Below are 27,432 nucleotides of genomic sequence, written 5' to 3'. Positions count from 1 at the left end.
GTCATTTCCTAAATACTGAAACATAATGTTGAGACATGTTACATTCACTATGGAACTTCTGTCTAAGTCCAATCAACTGAGCATAAATGGCATAAATGAATGAACAAAGAAACTCAGAAACAAATACATATGAATAAATTAATGAATGTAAAGCAGCACATAATATCACCTAATGTAATAATAGATATAACATTAATATAAAGAAAAACATTTTTGTGATTAGTGCACATGCTCTGCAGTGTGTTGCATAACCAGTGTGGTACACAACGTGCTGTGTGTGTGTGTGTACCTGCAGCCGTGGATTGATGGTGAAGCTGCCGGCTGTGGGGTTCATGCAGGACACGTATTGAACGCTGTGTATTTCCTTCAAAAGCAGCTTATTACGGTCATACCTGGGAGTACACACATGCATAAACATGCAGAAAATAAATCATTATTTAACCGTCTTGAATGCACACAAACACCCGACCGCACACACACACACACACATTCCTCAATATGCCACCTCAGCTCCCACTTAAGCTGGCGTGGCTCAGTAGCATCTTCCTTCCTCTCAATTTCATACCTGAAATCCTCCCAGCATATCTGTAATGGGCTGACCGTGTCCAAGCCAGTCATCCTGCATCTGACACAGTGGAACCATGTTCAGAATGGCCTCACTGTGTCAGAGAGATGAGCAAAGGAATCCCTTTAAGGGGAATCATTCAACCCTGCCTTTAGATTTGCCTTTTGACTCATTAAAGTTGTACCATATTAATACTGAGGCAGGGATCTCACTGAATACTGAAGACATTTTCACTACAATTATTACACCGATCAGCTGCTGGGACCCCATTATCTGAATGATTCTTTTCTATGTAAATACATTGAGAAAATCTCTGAAACTGTCCATCATTGAATCAATCAAAGTGAGGAACAATTCCACTGCTGATGTGGTATTTCCTGATAATCACCTAGAAAGACAGTCTATGCATAATGTCACCCTCTTTAAACAGCACAGACATGTTCTCATGTTTGCTCATACATATATATTACATATAGCTCATACGTAGCTGTATGTAATTGACTCAGGCCTACCAGTGGTTGTAGTCCATGTGTTGGCGTATGAGTGTGTGAGGTTGCACCGTTCCATATGAATCCACCTCGGGCATATTCATGTCATCTATGAAGTAGATCAGTCTTCTGCTGCCTGGAGGACCGTAGTTGCGCCCTGCTTTTTTTTCAAGGGGTTTTTCCAGCACAGCTGTGTGGGAGAGGAACAGAAGAGCAAAGGCAAGGCAAGTTTATTTGTAGAGCACATTTCAACAACAAGGTAAGTGCTTCACATAAAACCATTAAAAGCATCAAAACATAAGGCAAAAGAAAAGAAGATTTAAAAACAATTAAGTACATTGATTGATACATTAAAAACAGTCATTAAAACACTAAAAAGCAGTGTAAGAAATAAAATACAGTAGTAAAATGCAGAAATTAATTAATATCCTTTAATCTGGTTCAATTAAAGGCAGCAGCAAACTAAAGTCTTCAGTCTTGATTTAAAGGAGCTGAGGGTCTCAGCAGACCTGCAGCTTTCTGGACTTTGGTCCAGATATGTGGAGCAGAAGAACTGAACGCTGCTTCTCCATGTTTAGTTCTGACTCTGGGAACAGAAAGTAGACCGGTCCCAGACCACCTAAGGGGTCGGGATGGCTCATAAGGTAGCAGCACATCAGAGATGTACCTTCAGTGCTTTATAAACCAACAGCAGGATTTTAAAGTCAATTCTTTGTTGGACAGGAAGCCAGTGCAAAGACCTCAGAACTGGAGTGATGTGATCCACTTTCTTGGTCTTAGTGAAGACTCCAGCTGCAGCTTTCTGATTGACTTTTTACAGAGACCTGTAAACACTCCGTTACAGTCGTCCAGTCTACTGAAGATGAATGTATGGACAAGTTTTTCCAAATCCTGTTGAGACATACTGTAAGTCCTCTAATCCTTGATATATTCTTCAGGTGATAGGAGGCTGATGTTGTAATTGTCTTGATATGGCTGTTCAGGTTGAGGTCTGAATCCATAACTACACAGCTCCTACTGCAGTCGTACAGAGACCGGATGTCCCGTTGCAACGGGTCCGGCACCCCATACTCCCGCAGCACCCCCCACAAGAACCCCTGAGGTACCCGGTCGAAAGCCTTCTCCAAGTCCACAAAGCACATGTAGACTGGTTGGGCAAACTCCCAGAACATAACTCCCAGATGCATAAAAACTGAGAAATGCTGAGACTCAAATCGTCCCCCCTCTCGCCCCGCTGCTTTAGAAAACAAGCCTGCTTTCCCGGACACAGTTCAATGAGACACAGGATATACGTAGAGGACATGTTCTAGCTCCAGGACCGGGAAAATGTGCTTTGTCTTCATCAATATCAGCTCAAGGTGAGGAGCGGTTATGATTATGATCTGTAAAGGGGTTTGTTGTTTTGCTTGTCTGTAATGGTTTCACAGAGAGAAATTTTGAAGATATCTCCGGAATTTGTGTGTTGTTGGCTTGCTTTCAGCTATCTTGCTTTGGCTGGTTAGCCTTTAGCTTTCACGTGGTAGCTCAAACCGGAGTGCGTAGCTCACGGACTTGAAAAATATGTAACATTGTGGTAAATCTTCTAGTTGATTGTATTAGTTGTGTAGAATTGTGTTTGGAGTGTGTAAAAATGGCTTGCAGAATATTGTTGCCCAGACTGTGTTTTTATTTATTTTATTCGCTCTCGACGGTATATGCTACCAAATTTGGGGGCCTCGTGCGTAAATGTTTTTTCCTGACAGAGACCTGACATTTAATAAAGCTAAGTTTAATGTGTTTAAAGCTTTATTTGCCCTATTTATTTGGACGGGCTGACGAGGCATGGATGTTAAGTTTGCAGAATCACTATTGTTTCTTCGCAGCCTCACCTTTGTATTTCTATAAACTATCAGGACAGGAATTGAGAAGGCTAGCTGCATACAGAGCCCCGACTTTTCCTGGAAATAATCATTTGTGTCATTAGCCTTGTAGCCTGGACCCAGGAGATATCAATTATTGCCTTTATGGTTGTGGAGCTGTGGTGGAAGTGGGGGAGGGGCAGGGCACTCTAACTTCTCCAATTGTGTCAAAACTGGCTGAGGACTGAGGTGAGGCTGGATGCGGAGGTGGAACTGGACGTCGAGGACGGATTATAGGAGAGAAAATGGAAGTGTGGCGGGGAGTGAGTTTGGTTCCAGCAGTGACCAGCTCTTTCATGTGGTCAGTGAAATCCAGGTGGGGGGAGGATGGGGAGAGTGCGAGTAGAGAGGAGGGGGACCAGGATGGAGTCTGAGGGGTGGAAGTAGGTGCTGGTGAGGGAGGTAAAGACTCCTCATCTTGGAGGGGGGGGGGGGGGGGGGAAGTGGGTGATCAGAGGCGGTCCCTGATGATGAGGTTGGTGACGCCTCCTCTTGGATCTCCTTAGTCGGTGGCATCCTTCCGGTAAGGTCTCTACGGCGATGCTGTGTGGTTATCTCTTGTTTAGACTCCTCTTGTCTCTTGTCCTTGGCAGTAGGAACAGACGGGTGACGCAGGAAGAAAAATAGGTTAGAGGTAAACAGTTTTACCCCTGACTTGTTCAGGCAAACTCCATGTGTCTTAAAAAGATGTCAGCTCTCCAAGAAAAGGTAGAAATTGTTGATAAAATGTACTGAATGGTCAGTACATGCAGTTGCAACCATTTGTTCAGTGCAAACAGCCTGCTGAATCCTTCATCTCCTCCTCTGACTGGTGGAAGAGGGCCACTGATAAACACCTCAGCCTTGACGGAGCTGTGTTTAACAGATCAATAAAGTCTCGCTTCAGAACTTCAGACTGTTGTTTCACAATATCACAGCTTCCTGTATGCACGATGATGTTTTTCACCGTGGGATGGTCAGCCACGATGTCCAGGATTTTGTCTCTCATGTTAGAGACCATATCTTTCGGAAAGCAGAGTATTTTGGTATTCTTGCTGCACATCGTTCTGATATCTTTTACAGCATAGTCACCAACAATCAGAGTCTCAGGCCCAGTCATTAGCGTTCCCTGCGGCCTTTTACTCTCAGTTCTTACCCTGCTTTAAGAAGATAGCTGCTTATCCAGGTCATCAGATGGAGATTTAGGATCCTGCGACAATGGAGCAAATCTGTTTTGAAGTTGTAGGCTTGGTTGTTGTGGAGTTTTTTTGCTGGTTTTGCTTTTCTCAGCTGTCCTTGGCTTTGTCCGGCTGAGTGCAGGGGTTGAGGAGGAGTTCTGCCTGTGTGCTAGTGCAGGCCCGCCAGTCGCATCACAAATCTCAGGGCGCTGGGCTCTGCCTGTTAGTCATCCTCCCACATTCTGAGGGTATGATTTCCTCTTCGGCTTTGCACCGAGAGTTCCAGGGAGGACTACCATTTGAAGATACATTTCTGCTCTCTCCTCCTGTTTCTTGGTAGGCCTGGTGGTGCTAGTTAGCTGTGTCTTAGCTTGCGTTTGTCCATTGTTTTGAGTCCATGGTAAAGTGGTATCATTCCCACATAGTTCATTTACTTCCATGTTTATTTCTAGTTGGTGGATTTTTGTTTCCAAGACTGCAATCTTCTGCAGGAGTTTGTGGTAGTCGTCCGTGGAGAAGGGAGGCATCTTGTTGCTACTTAGCTTTAGCTTAGCTGCTAATTAGCATTAGCTAACAACCCAACTAGCCTGACGAATTTCTGGATTTGTCTTCACTCAAACGTTGAAGAGTGATATAGGGCAGGCATGTAGGAATGAAAGGTGTGATTGAATAGCAATATGTATTTAGTAGTTTAGAGTTAGAGAGTCATGAGTCAGTGTGTAGACATTTGATTTAACTGGAAGAGTACAGCCAAGACACAATTTTAACACTCCTGCAAGCCAATCAGAAACACATCTTTTCCATGCACGGTTCCTACCTTGGAGCATAGCAGATGTGGTGTAATAGTTAAAAGGGACATTTTTAATCATGTATTTCTCTGCATCCATCGATCCCAGTTTGTCCCCGACCACAACAGACTTCCCTGTCCCAGCGTTCCCAACCAGCATGACGGGCCGACGATGTTCCAGGAGACGGTCCATGAAGTAACGAACTCGAATGGTCTCTGTAGTGTGGACCAGACACGCCTGCACATACATATATACACATATATATATATATATATATATATATATATATATATATATATATATACACACACATAAAAACATACAGTATGGGCCCAATACTCCAGAGTTATAGGGCTGCAACTATTGATTATTTTGATTATCAATTCATATGCCAAATATGTATTTTATAATAATCAATGAATAGCTTTGTCTAGTAGTGAAAATGTCAAAAGTTCCCAGATCTGACAACGTTTAACATACAATGACATGAAATAGAAAAGCAGAAATGTTTTAGTCTTCATCAACTCTTGAGGGACATATTGGCTTTTAAGCTACTTAATGCTCCAGCTAGTCACTAACTTTGTTACTGCAAGCAACTTCACAGTATAATGTATGTATAGTGATTGATTAATACGAAAATAGTGATTAGTGCAGCTTTAAACTATTAATGGAATCAAAATTGTTATTTAATTGAAGAATAAGTCCAGTGGATGAAATCGGTATTATTCCACCAAACTCTTGCCTGAAGCTTGAATCCTGTTTAAGAACCTGCTGTACCTGAAGAGGTGTATCTGTATCCATCTCAAACTTGGGCACCATCTTGGACCATGGTTCAAACTTCTTGCTCTCTGGGTCGATGTAGTAATCAAACACGGTACCCTGGGATGGAAACTTGATGGTTTTGAACTCGGCCACCCACCACTTGCTGAACTCCACTCTGTAGTCGACCAGCTACACTCACACAGGGCACACACACAGAGACACAGACGGAAGGGCGAGCGGTCAATACTCTAAAATGACTTCCTCTTTGCTCTCTCTCCCCAATACAGTACTTATGGATCTGTGCGTTTGATTTACACTGGTGTGAATACAAAACAGAGGATAGATAAATGGCAACAACATAGAGATATGGCCACAGCAGTTGAAGGGTAAAAATTGAGAGATGGCAGGCCTATCTATCCATCTGTCTGATTCAGACGGTGAAGGAGCCTCATCACCTGCTGGTTGGCAGTTCCTCGCCTTCTTCACTGCCTCCCACCCTTGGTACCTGTCTCCTCTATTCACTACCAACTCCAGTCAATAAAACCACTTAGCATTTAAATGCATCTGTGATGGGAAAATAAAGTGGAGTACATTTTTACCAAGGGGAGAGCAGTTTTATCCCATAACTTACTGTACCGCATTAACTGGATTGCTTAGCAACTGCTTGCCATGGCTCTCCTGCTGATTTAAATTCAGCCAGCCTGTGTGTTGTTGAGCAGGAATTGAGTCCACTTCATTTTCAGATGGAGATCTCTGCCATTTTTTCAACTGACAATGACTTTCAAATGACTTTTCATGAAGAGAGAGACACAGTTGAGTTGCATAAGAGCCATCAGGGCTTGAATTATACCAAAGAATACCCATAATGCAAGTGCCAAAAGTCTTTCAGGAAGAAGTTGTGATAAGAGGGAAAAAAATCATTCAGCTGTTCAGTTGTGTCCTATTTCTTTCCCCTTTATGCAACTACTTAGTAAGCGTCTCACATGCCTAGAGGCCCACATAGTACCTGGTCCTGGAACATGGCTCCCCCAAAGGCCCAGACCGCAGCAAAGACAAAATAGAGCTCATAAAGTTCTTTGGCACAGTCCGGCGGGGTGTTTTCTGGAGTCAGCAGACATTCCAGCAAGTAGCAGAGCATCTGGACCATGCTCTGCTCAGGGATAGGGATGATCTTCTTAAACCTGAGCAAAGACAGACATATTACATCACTAGATTCAAGCCTTACTGCTGACTTGGTTTTCTTAATTAGCACGTAAAATAAAGTAACAAATTAAATTGTACAGAATAAATAGAGCTTCTTTTGACAACGTTTGTTGTTGATTGCATTTTCTGGATTTGTTGCCTCACATTGAGGACAACATATTCCTCTCTGTCTTCCTCTGCTTCCTGTTTTTGTTGTCTGCTCTTATAGCAGTGGTGATGGAGGTGTTGGAGGAGGCGAGTGATCCTGTACAATAGAATGCAGGATGGTATCCAGTTCTTTGGAGTCAGTCCCTGTTTGCTTAGGTCCAACACGCCCACTTTAGCACAGTCCCTCCCCATGTCATGTTACATGCGATCATGCGTCAGCGGGATATGACTGTGAGAATGTCATTTCATAGTGACAGCGCTGCTGAGAGCTGCGTTACCTTGATCTGAGGCTATCCAGGCAAGAAGGGAGGTATTTGTCAAACAGTATGGTCAGGTTGGCCTTCTCTGATTGGACCTCCCTCCTGTCAATCCAGCTGGACACTGGCGGGTTCCAGCCGAGGTCCGCTGGGTTTATGTACAGGATGCCTGGACAGAGACACAGGGAATATAGCACATTTGGTGGCAACAGTACCCTGGGGCTACAATGTGGGCCCCCTTTGACCCCCGACACCAAGTAGAATATTTGTGTAAACAAATTGTCAATTAGCAATTAGTCACTAAGCCCACTTTGCCCGGTTGGCAACCCTTGCTTGCTGCAAAAATATTGGAAAATATATCCAAAATACAACAATATTGTCATAAAAGCCTAAGTAAAAGGACTAGACAAAGGAAGGAGATTGAGGACTACCTGCTCTAGATACTGTAGCAGGGGTCGCAGTGCGAAGGTGGCTGATCTCAAACACCAGCCTCATGGTGGGGTTCAGAGGGATCCGCTCATTACTGGCCAGAGTCAGCACCTTATAGAAGCAGAAAGCATATTTAAACACAGTGTACTAGTGGTTCAGACCCGGCTGTTCTGTTAACATTGAGTGACGACTTTGAAAATGTCAGATTATTTGTTTAAACAAATTTCTTTGAACAAATGACCAAATATCCCTTCCATGAGTCAGTAGACAGGATCACAGGGAACAAACTTGGCATTTCATATTCCTCACAGCTATAGCGGCGTTCAACATGCATGCAACGTTTATGTTATGTTGATTCTAAAATGTATGAACATGAATGGCGTTCTTTTGCCTTGGCAGTTATTAATACCACCAAATAATGCAAAAAAGCTGTCCGGTAGGTTTATGCATATTTCTCCTCTTTGCATTTAGTGTTGCTTTAAATACGGCCAATAGGTTTTGACAGTAGCTGAAGTTATACCTTAAAAACAAATCAATTTCCCTGGATGGTGTGCTACTGCTTTTGCAACAGAAAATGTCAAATTTCCGTGTAAATATTAATCCCTACAGTGAGTACGTAGATATGACTGAACAAGAGTGTGTTTTTTGTGCCTTTTACACAGTCTTAGCCTGGATTATGTCACCTGCTACCCTCATCTTTTTTCCCTGTTCTTAGCATTACATGCACACACTGTCATTTATTCTCTCATCCACTGAGAACAAATAGTTTACTACTCTCTCAACCATATCTTTTTGTTCAAATCCGAATGCTGATTCAGTAACAGACAGTGAAAATGTGTAAGCTTTGTCATTTTGATACTGAATAAGACCTATTTACACACACACACACACACACACACACACACACACACACACACACACACACACACACACACACACACACACACACACACAACTCTCTCACACCTTGTTGTCATCCATGACTGTGTTGAGTGACTCAATCCACATTGGGTCAATGTCTCCATCCAAAACGATCCACTTCGGTCCGTTGTGACTGACATTGGCCAGCTCACGCATTATGTTGGAGAAAAGGCCTGAATGAAGAATTCACATTTTCACATAATTGACTCAGGTCAGAAGTGATCAAACATTTTGCAGGATTCTGTTATCACCATCTTTCCACTCTCTGGTTGCCGGGTTGATAATGCCAAAAAGCTCATCATTGGACACTGCCTTTGGATTAAGGTCCGCCCACACAGGTCTGCGCTTCTTGTTCTGATAGGTCCGTTGGAGTGACCTCATCACTTGACTCTTTCCCGTGCCTGCGTTCCCGATCACAAACACAGAGTGACGCACCGCCAGCAGCTCCTCCAGCTGCACCACCTAACACACACATACAGAATGAAAATATAATATGCTTTATTTTAGTGCTGGGCAACGATTACAATTTTGAATCGCGATTAATCGCATGATTTTTTTGCGATTAATTGTTATGCGCAAAATTCAATAATGAATTCAAAAGTAGTGTATTGTGCATTTTTATTTTAAAAGTAATGCTATATGAACAAAAGTGCATTAATATTTGGTTTGCAAACACTTTAAACAAATAAAGTTCTTTTTAACAGCAGTATTCCCTTTACACAGTAGCAGTAATAATACAGTTATGATGATTCTGATAATAGATATTCAGCCGGTGTTCACAACTTTATCTTCATGTGTGTAAGAGATGCAATTTGAAGTATACACCTTGAAAACTACAAACCTATCTACTTCATGTTTTTATTTTTTTATTTTTTGTGTTTGTTAAATTCTCAGTAGCGATAACTTAATGATATGCTTATTATACATATTACAAACAAAAACACTTTAAAAAATCATTTAAATGAATCATTTATTTTTTGCTTTTTTGGATATTTTGGTCAGACAAAAATATGCAACGCTGATTACCGTAATATGTGTGGTATTTGTTATAAATGTATGTTGGTACATAGAGGGTGATAAGAAGCTGTACATAGAGGGACTTAGGACCCAGGGGAATGCAGGTGAAGGAAACAGGAAGAGACGCCACACAAACAGCTGTTCACGCTCGCTGCCGGTTCTTGTGTTAAAAATGTCAGCTTAATCATTTTTAAAAAACTGCGTTAACACGCGATAAAATAATTGTCGGCGTTAATTAATTCATGCGTTAACGCAATAATAACATGTTAACTTGCCCAGCACTACTTTATTTACATAAGGTAAAGGACACTGATGACATGGTATGCATGTGAACACTGACCCTTTCCGTGGGTCACTACACTGGAATACTACTGCATGTCTTTGTCAATGCTGTGGTTTATGGTGAATATAAAGCGATGCAGATTGACACGGTAGTTGATGCACTGCAGCACACCAGTGTGGCTTCGTACACTGTTCACAGGCTACAATACATGACAGCAGGGGTGTTCTGGAGGGACAGATATCTGCACCCTCATCATTCAGTGTTTGCACACTTAAATAGTTAAAAATTGTATTAATAAGTGTGACGTTTACATTAATAGTTCACTATATTATTAATCAGTGTAACGTTTATAGAAATAATTCACTATAATATTTATACATTTGAAGTTTATATTAATAGTTTACTAATGTATTAATAAGTGCAACGTTTACAGTAATAGTTCAGATCAGTTAATATCAGTATGATCAGAATAATAGTTGCCTGATGAAGAAAAGTTGGTCTCCATAGATAATTTTGATAAGCAGCATTTAGTATTAGGAGTTTGCTTTTCTTACACCACAGTTCTCTATCATGAATTATGTATTTCTCCCCATTCATTTGCACTAGTTTGGGGTTGTCAGGGTAACCCCTCAAAAGTAAAATGAACACACTCACACTTTTTACTTGACATTTTCTGACAATCCATGTCTGCTAGGTGACATTACAGAAAGGGGAGAAAGAGTGATTTCCACTCAAACATACAGATGGCGAGCTCAATCAATGCCATCGACCGGGCTCCTTGGGGTTCCTACTACTCATCCATTCAGCCAGAGCCCAGGCGGCTTTACACTCTCAAAGGCCCCGGCTGATTACTGCTTTGATGTGGGGAGGACTAATGCTAGCACAGGCTAAAGGCTTAAGGTATGCAGTCTCTCACACCTCCCCTGCTCCCCCCTTGTTGTCTGAAATCAAAAGGTTGGCCGCACAAACAAAGACAGTAAAAGTTCAGACTCTGGAGGTGGATGGTTGTTATTGACCGCTCCGCCATTCTCACTCTCTCGCTCGCAATGTTTCTCCTCCTCTTTGTTTATTTCTGTCTCTCACAATGTCAGGGTTAAGTGGAATGGTGCAGCACCAGCCTCCATTGATGGACTGTTATTATGTGGTTCCCGTGTCTATTTGACCTGAGGCAGATTGCACTTATTTCCCCTGGTCCTGCGTTCATCTATCTCTGACATGTAACACCTTCTATTGTGCATGTGAGTGTGTATCTGTACGTATTTAATGACTTGAATTAGGTCAGCAGCTGAACTCTCATCGCAGCCAACCGTTGACTTTCTGCTGTATTTGCCCAATTCATCCAGATCCTGCAGACTTGTTTGACACTAATATGTATTTCCCAGCAGAACATTATGACGTGAGGTAAATAGCTTTTGGAAAGAACTACGATAAATCTAAATGAAAGTGCTACAACTGTAATATCTGTCTCCATTGTTAAAGATGAAACCCCATTTGGGGACTTAGCTTCTGCCTCACAGACAACGTGTGATTGCGTTTGCTTCGTCCTTGGTAACACTTGTGAATCCGATAAACTGCAGCAGACAAGCATATCAGGAGGCTATCGAGGATTCATGTTTATACCTTACCTTGAGGACAAAATTGTCCTCAGCCTGCAACTTCAAGTCCAAAATGGACTCCTTAACATGCTTCTCAAAGTCCAGGTCTCTCTTCCTAGGGACGTCCAGAGCAGGAAACAGGTCTCCTATCAGCCCCATGAACACAGGCATGTCATCCGTCACAATCTTGGGAATGTTGAAGTCTCTCAAAGCTCGCATCAGCACCTGGTCTTCTGCTCGGCCGGGGTCTCCTCTCTTCAGAGAGCCGGCCACCACCAGGACTGACTTGATGGCTCGGAGGCCCCAGTCATAGTGGTCCTTTGGGAAAGACCAGAGAGACTGTGAGCAGAGGAAAATACATAGGCTTCTTCTTTTACAGCAGGGCGTGCATCTATGGCATTTTAGTATCTCATTTCATTAGCATGTTAGCATTGTTATTATGAGCTATTAGCAGTGATGTTAGCCTGTAGCTTAAAGCTGTAGCTATGTAGCTATGACGGATAGATGGATTGACGGACATATCTTTCCATGTAGCTATCTGTCTATCATGTACAAAATATAGCTATTTCTATAAGTAGCTAACTACTTAACATGAAGTTTTTCCTCATAAGATATTACTTGTATCGGGACTGTCAGAGAGTATGTCCTGTTCAGAGGCTCTGTAGATCGGATGTCTCTGCCACAACATATCACTGCCATGAAACTAGAGGTCACATACTCATATTTGATGATTAGTTCAGCATATTTTCACTGTGCTCTCCCAGCATGCTCTGATGTATACAGCCTAGTGGTGCTGCACAGGACCAGCTTATGTAATATTAAATCCACAACTATGAACCACTTGTTCAACTCAAGAAAGTAGTTAACTGAATCTGTACTTTCTATTGATTTGCAACTTCAGTGCTTGTGAATATAGCTTAGAGAAGCAGTCTGTTCATTATCATTTGATGTCATTAACACTGAGTTACTAATGCTGGACAACCTGCAATGAAACAACTTTGGAGCAGCCAAAATGTGTAATGACTGTGATAATTAAAAATGTCAGAAGAACTATCTACAGCTTCAAAAAACCGACATGAAATGGTAGAAGTGTGCTATGACACTTAAATGGGTCTGTGGTCATGGGAAATTCATCCAGAACTGAGGGCTCATAAAATCGCTTACCTAAGTCAAGGAGCTCCACTGTATCTATCAGTCAGCACTGTGAGTCATTTAATTGCTTTTGAAATGATTAAAATAATGGCATGACATGTAAAACAGAACTTGACTAAAAATAGGATTAAAGAAAATTTTAGATGAATTAACATCCAAACCCCTTTGGCGTCTTATTCATGTGTATGTAGCACTTCACTTCAGCTCAGTCAAAAAGCTCTTGTGTGGTGTCTCTGACTCTTTCTTTACAAAATTTAAAAACAACACAGCTTTCACTAACCATATCACATGTGTAACATTGAAGACAGCAGATATTACCTGTTTGGACAATAGCTCTTTACACAGCGTGTAGAGGGTGATAAACTTTCTCGCCAGGATCCGGGCGTTTAGAAAGCCCTCAGCCACCAGCATGATTTCACAGATCAGCTCGAAGTCTGGCACCACCATGGCACATGGTCTTTGGAAAAATGGACAGCACTCAAAAGAGCTCATTCATTATAACTATCCTGGATCAATAGATGTTTTGTCATCTGCCCTTTATTCCCACAATGTTTTCAGCCATCTTCCCATAAGGTAGTTCAACCTTTTCAGAGTGCAACTACTCTGGATCAAAATATTTGAGGAATAAAGCATGATATATTGAATTACATCAGTGTGACTTCTGATGGTCCCTTGACCTACCTGAACAGAGCCTTGAGGTTCTCAGGAAGCTCAGTCCTGCCAGCGTAGCCTGGATTCATCGTGATGAAGATGCCAACAGAGGGGCAAAGATTCACTTCTTCTCCCATGAAGTTAAACCTCTGCTTCTTATCTCGAATGGCGTCCTGGATGCTTTTAACCTGCATGTACAGAGAACAAAATACAGGGTACAATGAAATGATATCCGATCTTAATACTTTTTTGGTACCAACCCACAATAACACCGCGGATCAAAAAGCTGTTTGTTACATTGTTTGTTAAACAGCCATACTGAGGCTGCACTTGCATAGCATAGCTGTTCACAGTAAGAACACTAACATGCTAAGACTAAGTTTACCATCTATTTTTACCATGCCTACCATAATAATTTAGCGTTAGCATGCTAACATTTTCTAACTAACGTTAGCACTAAGTACAGCTGAGGCTGATGAGGAATGTCATTAGGTTTGTAGCTATTTGGTCATAAATAAAACTACTAATGGTGGTAGAGGACAAGTTAAAAGATAAGAAAAGGCACTTTGATAACAATGTTGGACTGTCTATTGACATTCTGTTTAAAAAAATAAAGGTTCAAATCGACGCAGTAGAAACAAAGATAGTGTTCTCTTGATTCCACACATTCTTCTTTCTTGTTTAAACCCGCCGCCTACATTACCAACACTGCAACTAAACCACCATCTGTTTGGTCTGAGATGCAGGTGTATTAGTAGCGGCTAGTGTAGCTTGTAGTGTAGTGTAGGCACAAGGGAGAAGTTTGCCCTCAAGTCTGTCTGCAAGAAAGCCCGTGTGGGTACAGCTTGATGCTAGCATGCCAGCAGTAGAAATGCAGAGGAGGTCTGGAAAAATGAGTTCTCTGACTCCACACCTCAGGATTTAAAATCTGTAACTCGCAGTCTTCAAACCCAACCCATGCAGACCCAAGTGGCATCCCTTGAGGCAATTTATCCCTTTGGAGATTTATAAACATTGTTTGCATATGCCGTCGTACTCCCCAACACCTGGAAACCACTTTGATGTGCAAAATCCATGGAGTTGCCCTTAAAGGACCACCAAAGTCAATACAATTCATCCTAAAGGACCATAAATGTCTGCACAAGTAGCTGTAGAGCTATGTCACACGATAAGTCTGAACTGTTAATGGCACTAAAGAACAAGTCACATGATCATCAAGTCATCAAGATTAATCCTCTGGAGACCATAAATGTAAATACAAAATGTGAATATTTGTTTTAGTATTTCACTCTGGAGCAGTCATTGAACCTACCAACATGGTCGTCCCTAGAGCTGCACCACTACCATGGCTAGAAGTGGTTGGCTTGTCTTGTCACCGCATCACAAAAGTTACAAAAGTCCCAGTTACTATCAATTAACCGTCCGAAAAGACGCTTCCAACTAGTGCAACCCTCACACCTGAGAAAGTTTTGTTTTACTCATTAGCATTTCAATAATATCACTAGTAAGCACACACCACAGTCAATGTGTAACAGCCTGTCTCATTGGTATGCACTCTGCACCTTTTTTTCAGGGACACAATTTCATCAATAATGTGAGCATGCCGTCAGCCTGGGTTTACTGGCTCCACTTGTCTACATTATGATTGAATGAGATTTCAGAAAAGAACTTTGTGTGTGTCTTGGCCTAAAACTCTGAATCCCAGCCTGTAAGAGGCTTTATGAATTTCACATGCATGTGGTAAAAGAGCGTAGCGAGTCGACAGCTGGAAAGAGGAACATCTCTTCATGGATGAGTACTCGGCTACAGATCACTCAGTCATACTAATACAATAGGGAGAGGAAAGCAGAAAACAAAAAAACAGTGCAAAAAAACCCCGGTTTCATGAGAACATCAGTGGGGCTCGTTTTTATGTGAAACGACAGTGGCCAACCTCTGTTATCCTTCAGGGGAAAAGGAGGGAAAACGCCAGAATAATTTTAAAAAAGTTCAAGAACAGACAGTGTTCTAAAAGGAGTGATCCAGTGGGGTCTGGCTCCACTATTTGCTGTCTCTTTGAATGTACAGCCTGAACCCAGCAGCTTCAATATATTCACATTCCAGGCTTGAGTTGGCTGTAACAGAGGCAGAACCTCACCAATTTATCTCCATGTTGTTATGTCTGGCGGCCTTCTGTTTGTCCCTGCTTTATCTAATGTAGAACTGCTTTATCTAATGTAGAACTGGTCCCGCCACCTGTGTTAGCAGAGTATGTCACCAAACGATGCTAGCTGCTCCCACTTTAAGAGGATGGATTGTGTGTGTGTGCTATGGTGAGAGATGGCTCGGCGTTGGCTCCTCAGAAGGAAGCTGAGCACTGGAGCGAGCTGCCAGCTGTCACAGCGGGAGTTTGACGCTCCTCTGTTCTCAAGGTCTACTTCTTCACGTATAAGCCACCGTGATGTATTATTCATTACGCCATGCAACACCTATTCATTCTTCTAAGTATCATTGGCTTCCAGAGATTTATGGAAGAAGACTTTCATCGCTGCTTAAGAAGGAAGGAAGTGAGTGTTTACTCTAGCAATGAATAATGATCCTTTGAGGAGCTCCATCTCCATCATCATTATGATCATGATCAGCATCTTTATCAACGATATGCATTTTGCAATGACAGTATTGCACATGCATGAAGACAGTGACTGGGGCAGCGGCATACACGATTTGAATACACCAAAGAGACTTATGACACCACAGGGAGAGGATCTGTTTGATCTGGGAGAACAGAAAGCTAGCATCAGCAGAAACACACAGGGTATGGCTGAGTTCTGTAATCAAAGGGCTAGCTGCTGTATACACCTTTCAGTTTGTAGAGAATAAGTCAACTTTATGTGACGTGAAGATGGAGGAGGAGAATGGGAGGCAAAGCCATAATGATCAATTCAGTTCAGCCAAAGAGCTCCTAGATGTAAAAGAGTCAGGTATTGATTTAACTTACACTGAGGCACAGAACAAAACCTGCATTCATGTTCTTTAAGGCAAGGGCAGTGCAACAAGCAGTTAATACACTGAAATATTAGAGAGCAACACCATCATTTGTGTAGAGTTGTGTTTGTGGCTGTCTGATAAACGAATGTCTAAAATTCACTCCCCTAGTTCTGTTTTGGCCTCCACCAACTCCTAAGACAAACATCTGGCTCTTTAGCTGCTAAATGCTCCACTTTGTTCGCCAGCTAGTCTCTAACTGTGTCTGCTGTTTGCTGCTGAGCATAGGTTACGGTGGGTTATAAGAGTTTATGGCAATTTTCCGTCTATCAATGGAATCATATTCAAATGAATTCATTGTGGTGGCGTGGGCGTGGTTGGGCTCACCTGCAGAGGGGACTGAGTGTGGGGAGGGAGTGGTTCAGGGAACGGGGCCGGGGAGAGGACTGAGGCTGATTAGCCCTCTCCCCGGCCCCGTTCCCTGAACCACTCCCTCCCCACACTCAGTCCCCTCTGCAGGTGAGCCCAACCATGCCCACGCCACCACATTCATAAATATAGAAATATTGTGATACACAATGATGTTGTCCAAATCCATAATAAAAAAAGCATGTACTGACATAAATGTCAGTACATATATATATATATTGAATTAGCAGAAAAAATGCTATATCCGGATGTATATCGTTCTCAAGACCTGAAATGATCTATGTCGTGATATCCCCCAGTTAAATATCTGCATTATTAGTAGCATTGAGTATTGAGACGACAAACAATATCCAGTAACTGTTAAATGTCCGTTCAGATCATGGCTCTGAAATCAGTATTGATAATTATTATTAAGGTAAACTGTTGACTGTTCTCTGGATGCAGGTGTATTTTCAAAAACTAAAATGTTTATTCTTCAATGCATATTCATATGGAGTGGACAAAAAAAAACTATTATGGAAAAAAGAAGAACTTGACAAAAGTCAAACTGACATCACTGGTTAGTTCACAAAGATGATTGATTTGAAAAAAAACCCCTCAAAATTACAAATGTGCTATTTGAGCATGTGTAAATCAAGATTGTACGAGCACTGAGCAAATACTAATTCACCATATTATCGTCCTTTGAGAGTTTAGAGTTTGTCCATTCAGAGTTGCTGCTATTATTGTTGAAAGATGTGCGCAAAGGAGGCGGTTTTCCATCCTTCACTCTCAAATCAGATCAGAGAAGAATCCAATTATGAAGAAACTCTTGGGTGCAAAGGTGCCAGCCTGGGTGGATTAGTCTTATAGCTGAAGGAATTGACGCTTGCAATCGGTGATAAAGAGGCTTTTTACTTTTGCAGAGCTGTTTTCAAGGGCTTGTTTTGACCACAACTTGATAAATCAGATGACAGCTCACACATTTAGCTCCATCACCTGGGGTTAAAATACACACAAGTTGCGTTCACACTGACGTCTCGACCTGAATGGGATTTGTGGAGTACCTGAGGCAGAGGAACTGGACTTGTTCTTACCTGTACAGCCACCACAGACAACACCTCCACTGAGATCCTGTTGAATTCGTCAAAGCAGCCCCATGCCCCCGTCTGAGCCAGGCCTTTGTAGATGTTCCCACAGGACTTGTGGACGGAGACAGGGAGAGACAAATTTTCAGATGGTCACTGCAGGAGAGGCAGGCAGGCAGTCAGGCCGGCTCACAGGTGGAGACCCGGTCTGACTGACTGATGAGGCATGAGGTGAAACAGACATGCAATTACACAGAAAATATATGGAAAAACCTTCATTGCAGTTAGCAGAGTGCAGCACCACAGCAGGCTGAAGGTAAGCGTGCAACAACAGGATGATACATACACAAGGCCTCATACTAATAAAACAGGCAGACAGAGAAAGTTAGTTTTCCCAACATCAACTTGAGAGCAGGTGAACAGCTGGACCAGGATGACTTCTCTGTCCAATTACAGGGCCGAGGAAGCCTTCTCTGACGCAAACCGGAGCTGACTGGTGGATTGATTCAGCTTGTGTGTGTGTATACATAACTGAATATGAGTAACAGTGTGGGGCTCTGAAGCCAGCTTCTAGTGCCTGTGTTCCTCCTGGAGTATATTAGCACTTCTCTCTGCCACCTTTCTGCAGTGTGTATAGCTGGGGGTGCTGCACACTGCTATACTGTAATGATGCCCCCTCTCTGGGGGAAGCCGGAGCGAGTCGGATCACAAGATTATGTTTATGTCTCCCCTGAGCACTCACTATGCAGAAAGTATGCATGTTAGAATATACAAAATGGCATAATAAAGCAAGGTGGAGGCTGGGTACAGAGAGGGCATTTTGACGAGGTGTAATTAAGAAAAAACAATCAGGGTTTATCTAATCAGCTCTACTTTCAAGAAGGAAGCAGTGAAACAAAAGATGAAAAGAAAAAAATATGAAAGAGGAAAAGAGAAAGGCATTAAGGTGGGTTGACAACTTTAATGAGAAATGAATGCCATTTTGCTGACAAAGGCGAAGATGAAAAGAAACATGCATAATATGGGCGGCTGCCAATGCACATTAGCTACGTGAACAGGCTCAAATGCAGATACCCATGCGTGCTTACTCACCTTGTAGTCCATCTGCTCAGAGCAGTTAAATACATAGACCATGATGCCAAGGGCTCTACCTAAGTCTTTGGTAGTCTCAGTCTTCCCTGTGCCTGCAGGCCCTGCCGGAGCTCCACTCATGGTCAGGTGAAGGGACTGAGTCAGGGTGATGTAGCATCTAAATATAGTGGAGATATACACACATGCATCACTGATGAGGAATGAAACCTGACGGGTAGCAATGAAAGACAATGATTTTGACTGATTCAACCGTATGCTCTTTCATCTACAAAGATTGTCAAAAGACTACCACAAAGTTCAACATGGACCATTTTGTTACAATTTTGTTGGGGCGGTGGGGCATGAACAGTTTTCTTCCTCCAAAGTGGGGCGTGACAGAAAACGTTTGAGAACCACTGGTCTATATCAAGTGCAGACCACATCATGTAAATGTCATGTAAATCGGAGGCCGTTTGTCACATAATGCTGTTTTCCTGTTGCCAGTAGGTGGCGCTATGACTTTGAGTGAAAATCGCCTTGTAGACATCCTCAGGCCATGACTCTTATCAAGTACGGCAAGTTTGGGACAGATTTGAGCAAGTCCAGTGGAGTTACATCAGCTTGTTGTTTAATGGTGAATCACGTAAAATGGCCACCATGGCTACACCATTCCATCAAACGTAAGGCTTTGTGTAACTTTTAATTGTAAAGGTCTTTAGATTGTACTGACCAAATTTGAAAAGGATCTGACAAAGTCCCTAGGAGGAGTTCGTTTAAGTATAAGGACTAGAAATCAAGGGAAATTCACACAAAAATCTAAATGGCCGACTTCCTGTTAATTTTAGAGCATGGTCCCAAGATACTTTAATAGAAAAAGGGGCACTATCGAGGCAATTTGAAACGGTCAAGCCAAAAAGCCATATGAAATATCTATTTTCATCACCAATGACACCTGTGCAAAGTCCCAAAGCTTGTTGAGCATCCTAAGCCACAGAAAAATGTGCTTCCTTTTTCATGGCGAATGACACGTTGCCACGGCAATGGGCACCACATAAAACAAAGGTCGTTCAATGGCAGTAGACCATTTTAGTAACTTTTCATCATTAATGTCTATAGACCAAATAGATCATCCTGACCAAATTTGAAGTCAATCGCATGAATTCTGTGGGAGGAGTCTGTTAAAGTACACCAAAAAATTATGAAAATTGACAAAAAAGCAAAAAAATGGACTAACTACTGTATCGCTCTCTAGTGGTTGAATGAAATGAAAATATTAGGCTACGTAACCGGATGCAATGTTGCACATATGCGACAAATTTAGCAATTATAGGTTAAATGGTTTTGAAGTGATGAGTATTGAAAAACAAAGCCACGCCCTATCAAGTTCATTGGTTCATACCTTCTAAACAAAATGAGATCAAAAATCTTTTGATAAAATGTTATGATATATATCCAATACTGATCTACAGTAAATTTAGAAGCAATCAGACCCAGCGTGTAGGAAAAGTTTGCAAAAATGTTTTTCACTAAATTCAAAATGGTAGAAAATGTTGGTAGGCGGAGCTTAGGGGTCCAAGATGCTTTTTTGTAGACCTCATTCGGTTGCATTTGTGTGTCAAATTTCAAGTTAATCGGACCTACGGGATGAGGTGGATAAATTCTAGGGGGCGCTAGCGAGCAATTTTCTCATACTCGAGCATGGGACTCATAAAATATCATATTTTCCCGCAGTCCTGATATGCATACCAACTTTGGTGAGTTTTCGGATATGATAAAGCCCCCAAAAAGGCGATTCATTGGAGAGAAAAATAATAATAATTCCTACAGTTTCAATAGGGTCCTTGCGGCCCGACGTTGACGGTGCTCAGGCCCTAATTAAGCTTTCTAATTAAATCACTTGCAACCATCAAAATACAGTGCAAGAAAAAGAACAAACAGAACTAAAGCTGAACTTCTTGTCTCGTACTCACACGTATAACATTCCAAGATTCAGAAAACAGAACATACTAACAGGGGATGGAAATAAAGGTTATGACTAAACCGCCTTGGAGTTCCTGCTGCTAGAGGCCTTCCCACTGCTGCTCAAGGTGCTGCCAGTAGCAGAATCAGCACCTTGGAGAGCCCCTCGGCACGCAGACCTGACACTAAAAGCAGACTGGCCGCCGCCAAAGAGACAGCTAAGCAAACCCAGCTTGGACCTAAGGCTACTCCACTACTTCTGTCTACTATCCGGTGGCAGGAAAATCAAATGGATGAATTGAGTCAGGCTAACAGGAGATCAGGGAGTGTTGTGCCACCATCTTTACAGAGACCTGCCTCCGTTGTATCTATGTTTACATCAATCATGCTTGGTGCTCATACATAGACAAAGTTGATTCATCATTTTTCCTGATGTCAAATGTTTAATGTGAAGATGCAGACCATGTTATCTGCCTGGAGACATCAGCGGTGTGTTTGCAGTGGCTGTTACATTCCTCCTGATGCAAATTTCATCTTTAGTTTAGTTTTTCTTTGGGAGCATAAAAGGGCTACATCTGCATTTGATTGCATTATGTTGTAGAATGGCAATAAAAGATCTTTGTTGAATCCAATAGTCTTGTTGTTGCTGGATTTTGTTTGTTTCATCCACACAAAAACAGAAACATTTGTATAGAAAGTTTATTTTTATTGTATTCAATGTTTCCACTGGGTGCCTGGCAACAACACTGTGACAACCCCACTCCAGAAAGTGGAGCACCCAGCTGGAGTTCAGCATGTAACTCCAGTACAACTAAAACCTGTATATTTATAACTCTTTCTGTGAATAGATTTAAAACATGTTATTAGTGCGTATGAGGATCCATACAGCGTATATTTCTGAGTGACTGTCAGGATCCCTGTTGGACCGTGTGTGTTAACCTCTGTTTTCCCTGTGTGTTGTGTTGTGCCATGTGCTCGGGGATTTTTCCTCTGCCTCCAGTCACTCCCATGGCCACACCCCTGACTGGTGCACGGCTGCTGCCACTCAGCCAATTACCTCTCGCTGGCTGACACACCAGACTCTATCACTAATCCTTTCCCCTGCCACTATAATAACCCTGGTCCTGCAGTCTGGGGTTGTCAGTTCGTCCCATCTTTCACCCGCTTCAACCCTGTATCGCCTGCTGTCTCGAGCGTCTGCTCTCCGGTGTCCTACGGTCCGGGAATCCCCCGTTCCTCTGTTGTGTCCCAACAGTTCTTCTCGCTGACGCTCTGCCTACCTACGGTGTCTGCCTCCGGTGTCCTACGGTCCGGGAACCCCCCGAGCCTCTGTTGTGTCCCCACTGGATTGTTCGCCGACGCTCTGCCTGCCTCCGGTGTCTGCTGATCCGGGAATCCCCCCGTGTCCTCCGGTGTCGTGCCACGGGACACACACCGTCAATCTGCCTGCCCTCCGGTGTCGGACCACGGGTACCACACCGTCGATCCGGCCTGCACGCTGTGTCGGACCACGGGCTCCACACAGCCTTTCCTTTCTGTAATCAGCTGTGCTAATAAAGACTGTTTTCCTGACTATCTCCTGTGGTCTTGCAATTGAGTCCTAGTCCTTGCATTCCCGTGACAGCATTTTTTTGCAATTGTTCCCGATGAGAAAAAAACACATGTGACCATCCAGTAAGAAGGTGCTGCATCGAGCACCTTCTTTCTGAGCTCTCCGGGGTGTTTTTTGTACACCTGCAAGGAGCGCTTCTTTTTGAAAACATGTCAGAGAGGCGCTGGTGTCCACACTGGCACTCCTTGTCAGTCAAGTTGGTGCTTAGGGTGAACAAACAATGTTAGAGAAATAGATAGGAGCACAAATAAATGATAGAAAGCGAAGGGACAAACGTATCATACAATGGCGTTTAGAGTGGTGATATTCTGCCAAAGAAACAATGCACAGCAGCAGTGCTTTTTTTCTATACGGACACACCTGGAGGGTTGAACTCTGACCCAGATATCTCATCCTCACCCTCGAGAGAAAGTGAAAACAGTATAAAAGAAGTTCAAAATGTTGAATTTTGATAGATGAAGGGAACAGTTATTCCTAGCAAATGTAAATGTAGATTTATTCTGTTTTTCAGTTTTAATTTATTAATGCATCATCTAAATGCAAGTTTAATAAATCAGTTTATAATTGCTCTTCAAACACTGACAAAGTGACAAATCATTAGTCTGGTGGCATACTCCTTACTGTTTACCTGTCTTTGTAAATGATGGAAATGGAGGGACTGAGAGCTCCTGGTAATCATAAACATCCAGGAATACCTGCAGGAAACCAGGATGTGTACCATGCCTGTGTGTTAGCACCATATACACAAAGACACCTTCTTTTCCTCCCCTCAAAGACAAGTGCACCTCCAATATTCCAATTATTGTTCTATTACAATACCACCACATAATATAAGATATATGTGAAGAGCAAACACCAATCCATCATTCATTAACTACAGTTCTGTGTTTAAACTCAAACATATTTTATTGTGAGAAATCCCAGTTCTTCAAACCAAAGTGATATATTCCCAGAAAGGACTTGTTTTAAAATTCAATACAAACTGAGAACAGCAGGATGCTGAGCTGCCCCTTTAAATGATCCAGACTGACGTTCAAGAAATGCTTCTACAGCCACCAGAACTAAAACTGCACACCGTACAAATGACTAATCCTGAATTGACACCGTCATAACCAGCACTGACAATGTCTTGGTGTCGGCTCATACGTAACCTCATTATATGATAATAGAATCTGCTCCTGTGCTTTGATTATCACGCAGGCTGATTAGCGCCACCAGTGATTGCTTCTCCTGCAGAACCTGTCAAGATTAACAAACACTCTGCCCATCTACTATCAATACAAACCAGCAGCATCATGGACATGAACTGATGGAGACAATCAGGACGTTATTGATCGGGGCAATAAACACAATGAATATTGCCTTGAGTGATTTTAATGAGCTGCTGGTTAATAGATGATGTATGGACGGGCAAGATATTGGAAAGCAAAGCAAGAGACAGAAGCTCAGAGAAGACAACTGATCCCATCTGTATACAGTGTATCATCCGGATACCAGAGCCAACAACCTTCATGGCTGTCCCCTGAAATACGGCCAAAACTCTCAACAACCAGTCGTCTCGGAGGCTGGATGAGAACGTCCTGCATGGAATAACTAAATATAGAAGATGAGAGTGTGAAGTAAACTGGGTGACTTGTTTTATTACAGTGTTTTTCAAGGAAACAGCTATATATCAGTCTGTCTGTCTGTCTGACCCCCCCCCCCCCCCCCCCCCCCCGTCCTCTCTGTTGGCCTGTGTGTGTGGTATTGCCTGTATTCATTAAACATATTTTCACAGAAACTGCACATGTATGGTTTGACATTTCCTCTATCACTATCTGTTTAGATGATTTTTACGTTTCAATTTTAACAATTAAATGGTTCAACTTAGTGTTTTGTGTCAAAGAACTGATTTCAAAATGGTCTTATAAAGCATCCCGAGCTCTCAGGTCATCTGAACTCTCCGTTCTTTTAAATACAAATCTCTGCCTTATATTTAGTATATTTAGTTACATTTCAGGCTCATATTTCATAAAGCTTTGCTTATTGATTATTTATAACTTTGATGTGTTTTGTTTATCTATTCAAGTCACCTTTGTGTCTTTTTATACTGCCTCGTTTTTCTTTTCTATCTTGTTTTATTGCATTTTTACCTCTAATAAACGTGCCTTGCCCAGAGGTTAGTGATCAATGTTGTTTTTTTCAACCACTGTGGTGTTTGGTGACATCGGGTATTTTTACTTAACAGCATCTTCTCTGTTGCTGGCTCTGTTACAAAGAAAGTTGTGCTACAATATCATGAAGCAAACATGCTTTCAGCTGTTCTCTCAAGTCCTGGATTAAAGGATTGACACCCAGCCCCCTGGCCCATGGACCATTGTTGAAATGAAAGCCAGAGGCAAACTGTGTGAGTCGCAGCGAGAGCCGCAGCGAGGGCCTGCACCATATGGTGAAGTCCTGCTACACGGCCGCTGATCAAGCTATCAAAGCCCATTGTTTCTGATTGTTCAGGCTTCCGAGGGAATACTGGTCAATCTAAAAGAGCGCACAGTCAAACGCTGCAGTTTGCCAAAGGGCTCTGGGAGGCAGGTATTCAACTCTGTGGAGTTAAAACTTTATCGGGGATGCTGCAGAAAAATGTGCATGTGAGCAAACAAAGTGCCTTGTGCTAAAGCTGTTGGTGGTGGGCGTACATAATGATTCAAACGAGGACCCTTAAAACGCGTCACATTATCATTGCTCATCAGTAGACGAGGAGCTCGTATCTTCTCGTCCGTTTTTCAATTAAAGGGAAAAAAAAATCATCAACACAGATTGTTGAGAATGTACTTCTAATGATTTTTGAATGGGCTTAATGCAAACTGGCATGTTTGATGAGCCTGTACAGGACTTAATACTAAATATCCTTTTTTCCCCTAACAGAGATTTAACATAGGTTAGCAACCGTAACTAGGCACAGCAGGCCTGTAAAGCGTTGGATTCCTCCACACGATGATATTCTGTGTGTGAGAGATACTCAGAATATACGGAGTTTGTAGAATGATGTATTTTTGTTTTACCTTTCCTAAACCAAAAGCACAAGACCAAAAGGAGGAGTCGAACATAAGATGCTATCACTAGCATGTCTGCCAGCGCTACACCCAGACCAAGAATCAAGAAAACTACACTTCGTCTGCTACAAAAAGACCAAAACCACACATAGCAAATCCGCTGTGTCGTATTTTCCCACTGTGTGGAAGCCGGTCCCAGGTGCTGCTATATTGGAGTTTATGTTAGCGCCGCTCTGTCTTGCTTAGTTTTAACTTTGCAATCCAGCCGAGCTTGTTCTCCGAGTCAGCGCTTCCCTCACCACACACACATCAGTTAGTCCTCATTCTACAAGAACAGTCAAAAGTCCTAATATGTAGGCCAGACTGATGACAGCATGAAATACGCTTTTCTTTCCCACCATATTTGTTTCCATGTCGTCTCCATCGATCAAGTGGTCAGGAACGCTTCCCTGGGACATGTAGCTTCATGCCTCATCATGTGTGCAACCATCAAATGCATATTTAAGACCCCACAAAAACACTGAGCTAGAAACAGTAAAAAGTCAGCCATGTTTTCAATGGAGCCAACTTTTGCTGAGTTAGCTAACTGTAGCTGATACAATCTGCCAGTGAGAGTTGTCATGACAGTAAAATCGAGGGTTGGCAGGTAGGAATGAGAAGCCTGCTGAATGAAACAGCCTCACTCATCAGTCAGTTGACAAGCAATCACGATGTTTCCTTTCCTGTCAGTCTGAACAAAGACACCAAGAATGCCATCCGTACCTGTCTGTTAGAGGAGTGATGACCAATCGTGGCGTGTTGCCCAGGTATTCGTAAGAGTAGAGAAACTGGGCATCGCAAATGTTGGCAAAACAATGATTCTCCTTCTCATCCCAACGGTGCCTCAGCTGGGAGAGCCACACGAAGGCCTGAGAGTTCTCCACCTAAAGGAAAGACAGAGTGCCAAGCTATGAAATAAAGCCAGAAATAATCGAAGCTTTCCCGCCCTCTGCTTATGGTAATGACACGCCTAACTTGAATATCTTGAGTGCTTTACTCACTGGTAATAGCCTCTCAAAAATACAGCGGCAATCATGCTGCCTGCATGATCATTTATACAGCTCAGCTTCTTGTCCAGACGTATCCAGCATGCCCCCCTCACCTTCTGAGCGATCATCTTGGCCACCACGTCCCTGGCGTGGACGTCGATGGTGCAGATGGTCATGACCTTCTGCCGATCGCCTGGTGTAAGCTGCCCAATCAGCATGGAGATGAGGGTGTTGAGCTGCGACACCTGTTTCTTGTAGTACTCTTTCATGGCGTTGTCATAACCCTCCTCTAGACGAACGAACGCCATGCAGACGTCAGACGTCCACCAGATCTGAGTGCAGGTCAACGCTACCTGAATCAGAAGTAATAAATGAAATCACAGGCAGATTCTGTAGAACAGTACAGTTGATAGGATTTATGTCGATGGATTTCTCGTCTTTTAATGTTTACTTGAATCCAACATATTTGGGAACTGAGCCAGTAAAGACACATGAAACATATGTCCATATGTATGTCCATATATTTTCAAGCATACAACTGACAACCCTTTGCCTGTACAAACTAGAATTCTCTCTTTATAAGTGGGAAAAGTTGGACTGAGATGCAGAGTTTATTTTTGCTGAGCAGTGTGGAATGTCAGCTACAAAGGACAGGAGATGGGCTGAGCAGGTTTTGTGTGGTGTGCCCATTAATGGTCACGCCCTTTGAAAATAACTGCCGATAGGCAAATCTTGTTTTTTCTCCTCCATCCAAATATTGAAATTTATTTTCGATAATACTCTGTTCTTCAAAGAGATAGTTTGTGTGTGTTGCACGCCCCCAGTTTGGAGAAAACACAATCTACTGCTGTGGACAGGCCCACCTAATAAAACCAATACATAAATATATGCTAAAGGTAACATTATTATTAATAAAATGTTCAATTAGTATTTGAGTAACAACATTTTCTCAGGTAGAGT

At 42.5% G+C, this 27,432-nt stretch overlaps 1 protein-coding gene across 1 annotated transcript in view; it reads right to left on the bottom strand.

Moving 5' to 3' along the window:
• Positions 1–27,432, bottom strand: part of dnah9 (dynein, axonemal, heavy chain 9) — a gene marked incomplete at both ends in the record, with an annotated part of 139,598 nt that overhangs the window by 81,727 nt on the left and 30,439 nt on the right. Inside the window, 16 exons of the mRNA XM_079182856.1 lie at positions 290–392; positions 1,078–1,243; positions 4,926–5,133; positions 5,674–5,847; positions 6,665–6,839; positions 7,287–7,434; positions 7,697–7,805; positions 8,661–8,788; positions 8,867–9,077; positions 11,541–11,828; positions 12,981–13,119; positions 13,344–13,501; positions 17,783–17,887; positions 18,866–19,022; positions 26,207–26,367; positions 26,586–26,825. Coding sequence (XP_079038982.1) covers positions 290–392; positions 1,078–1,243; positions 4,926–5,133; positions 5,674–5,847; positions 6,665–6,839; positions 7,287–7,434; positions 7,697–7,805; positions 8,661–8,788; positions 8,867–9,077; positions 11,541–11,828; positions 12,981–13,119; positions 13,344–13,501; positions 17,783–17,887; positions 18,866–19,022; positions 26,207–26,367; positions 26,586–26,825 — 2,670 coding nt within the window. The remainder of the gene's footprint in view (positions 1–289; positions 393–1,077; positions 1,244–4,925; positions 5,134–5,673; positions 5,848–6,664; positions 6,840–7,286; positions 7,435–7,696; positions 7,806–8,660; positions 8,789–8,866; positions 9,078–11,540; positions 11,829–12,980; positions 13,120–13,343; positions 13,502–17,782; positions 17,888–18,865; positions 19,023–26,206; positions 26,368–26,585; positions 26,826–27,432) is intronic.

The sequence above is a fragment of the Pholis gunnellus genome (assembly GCF_910591455.1).
Source record: "Pholis gunnellus genome assembly, chromosome: 21".
NCBI lineage: Eukaryota > Metazoa > Chordata > Actinopteri > Perciformes > Pholidae > Pholis > Pholis gunnellus.
Note: the sequence above shows the minus strand (reverse complement) of the source record. Positions and strands in the feature narration are given on the sequence as shown.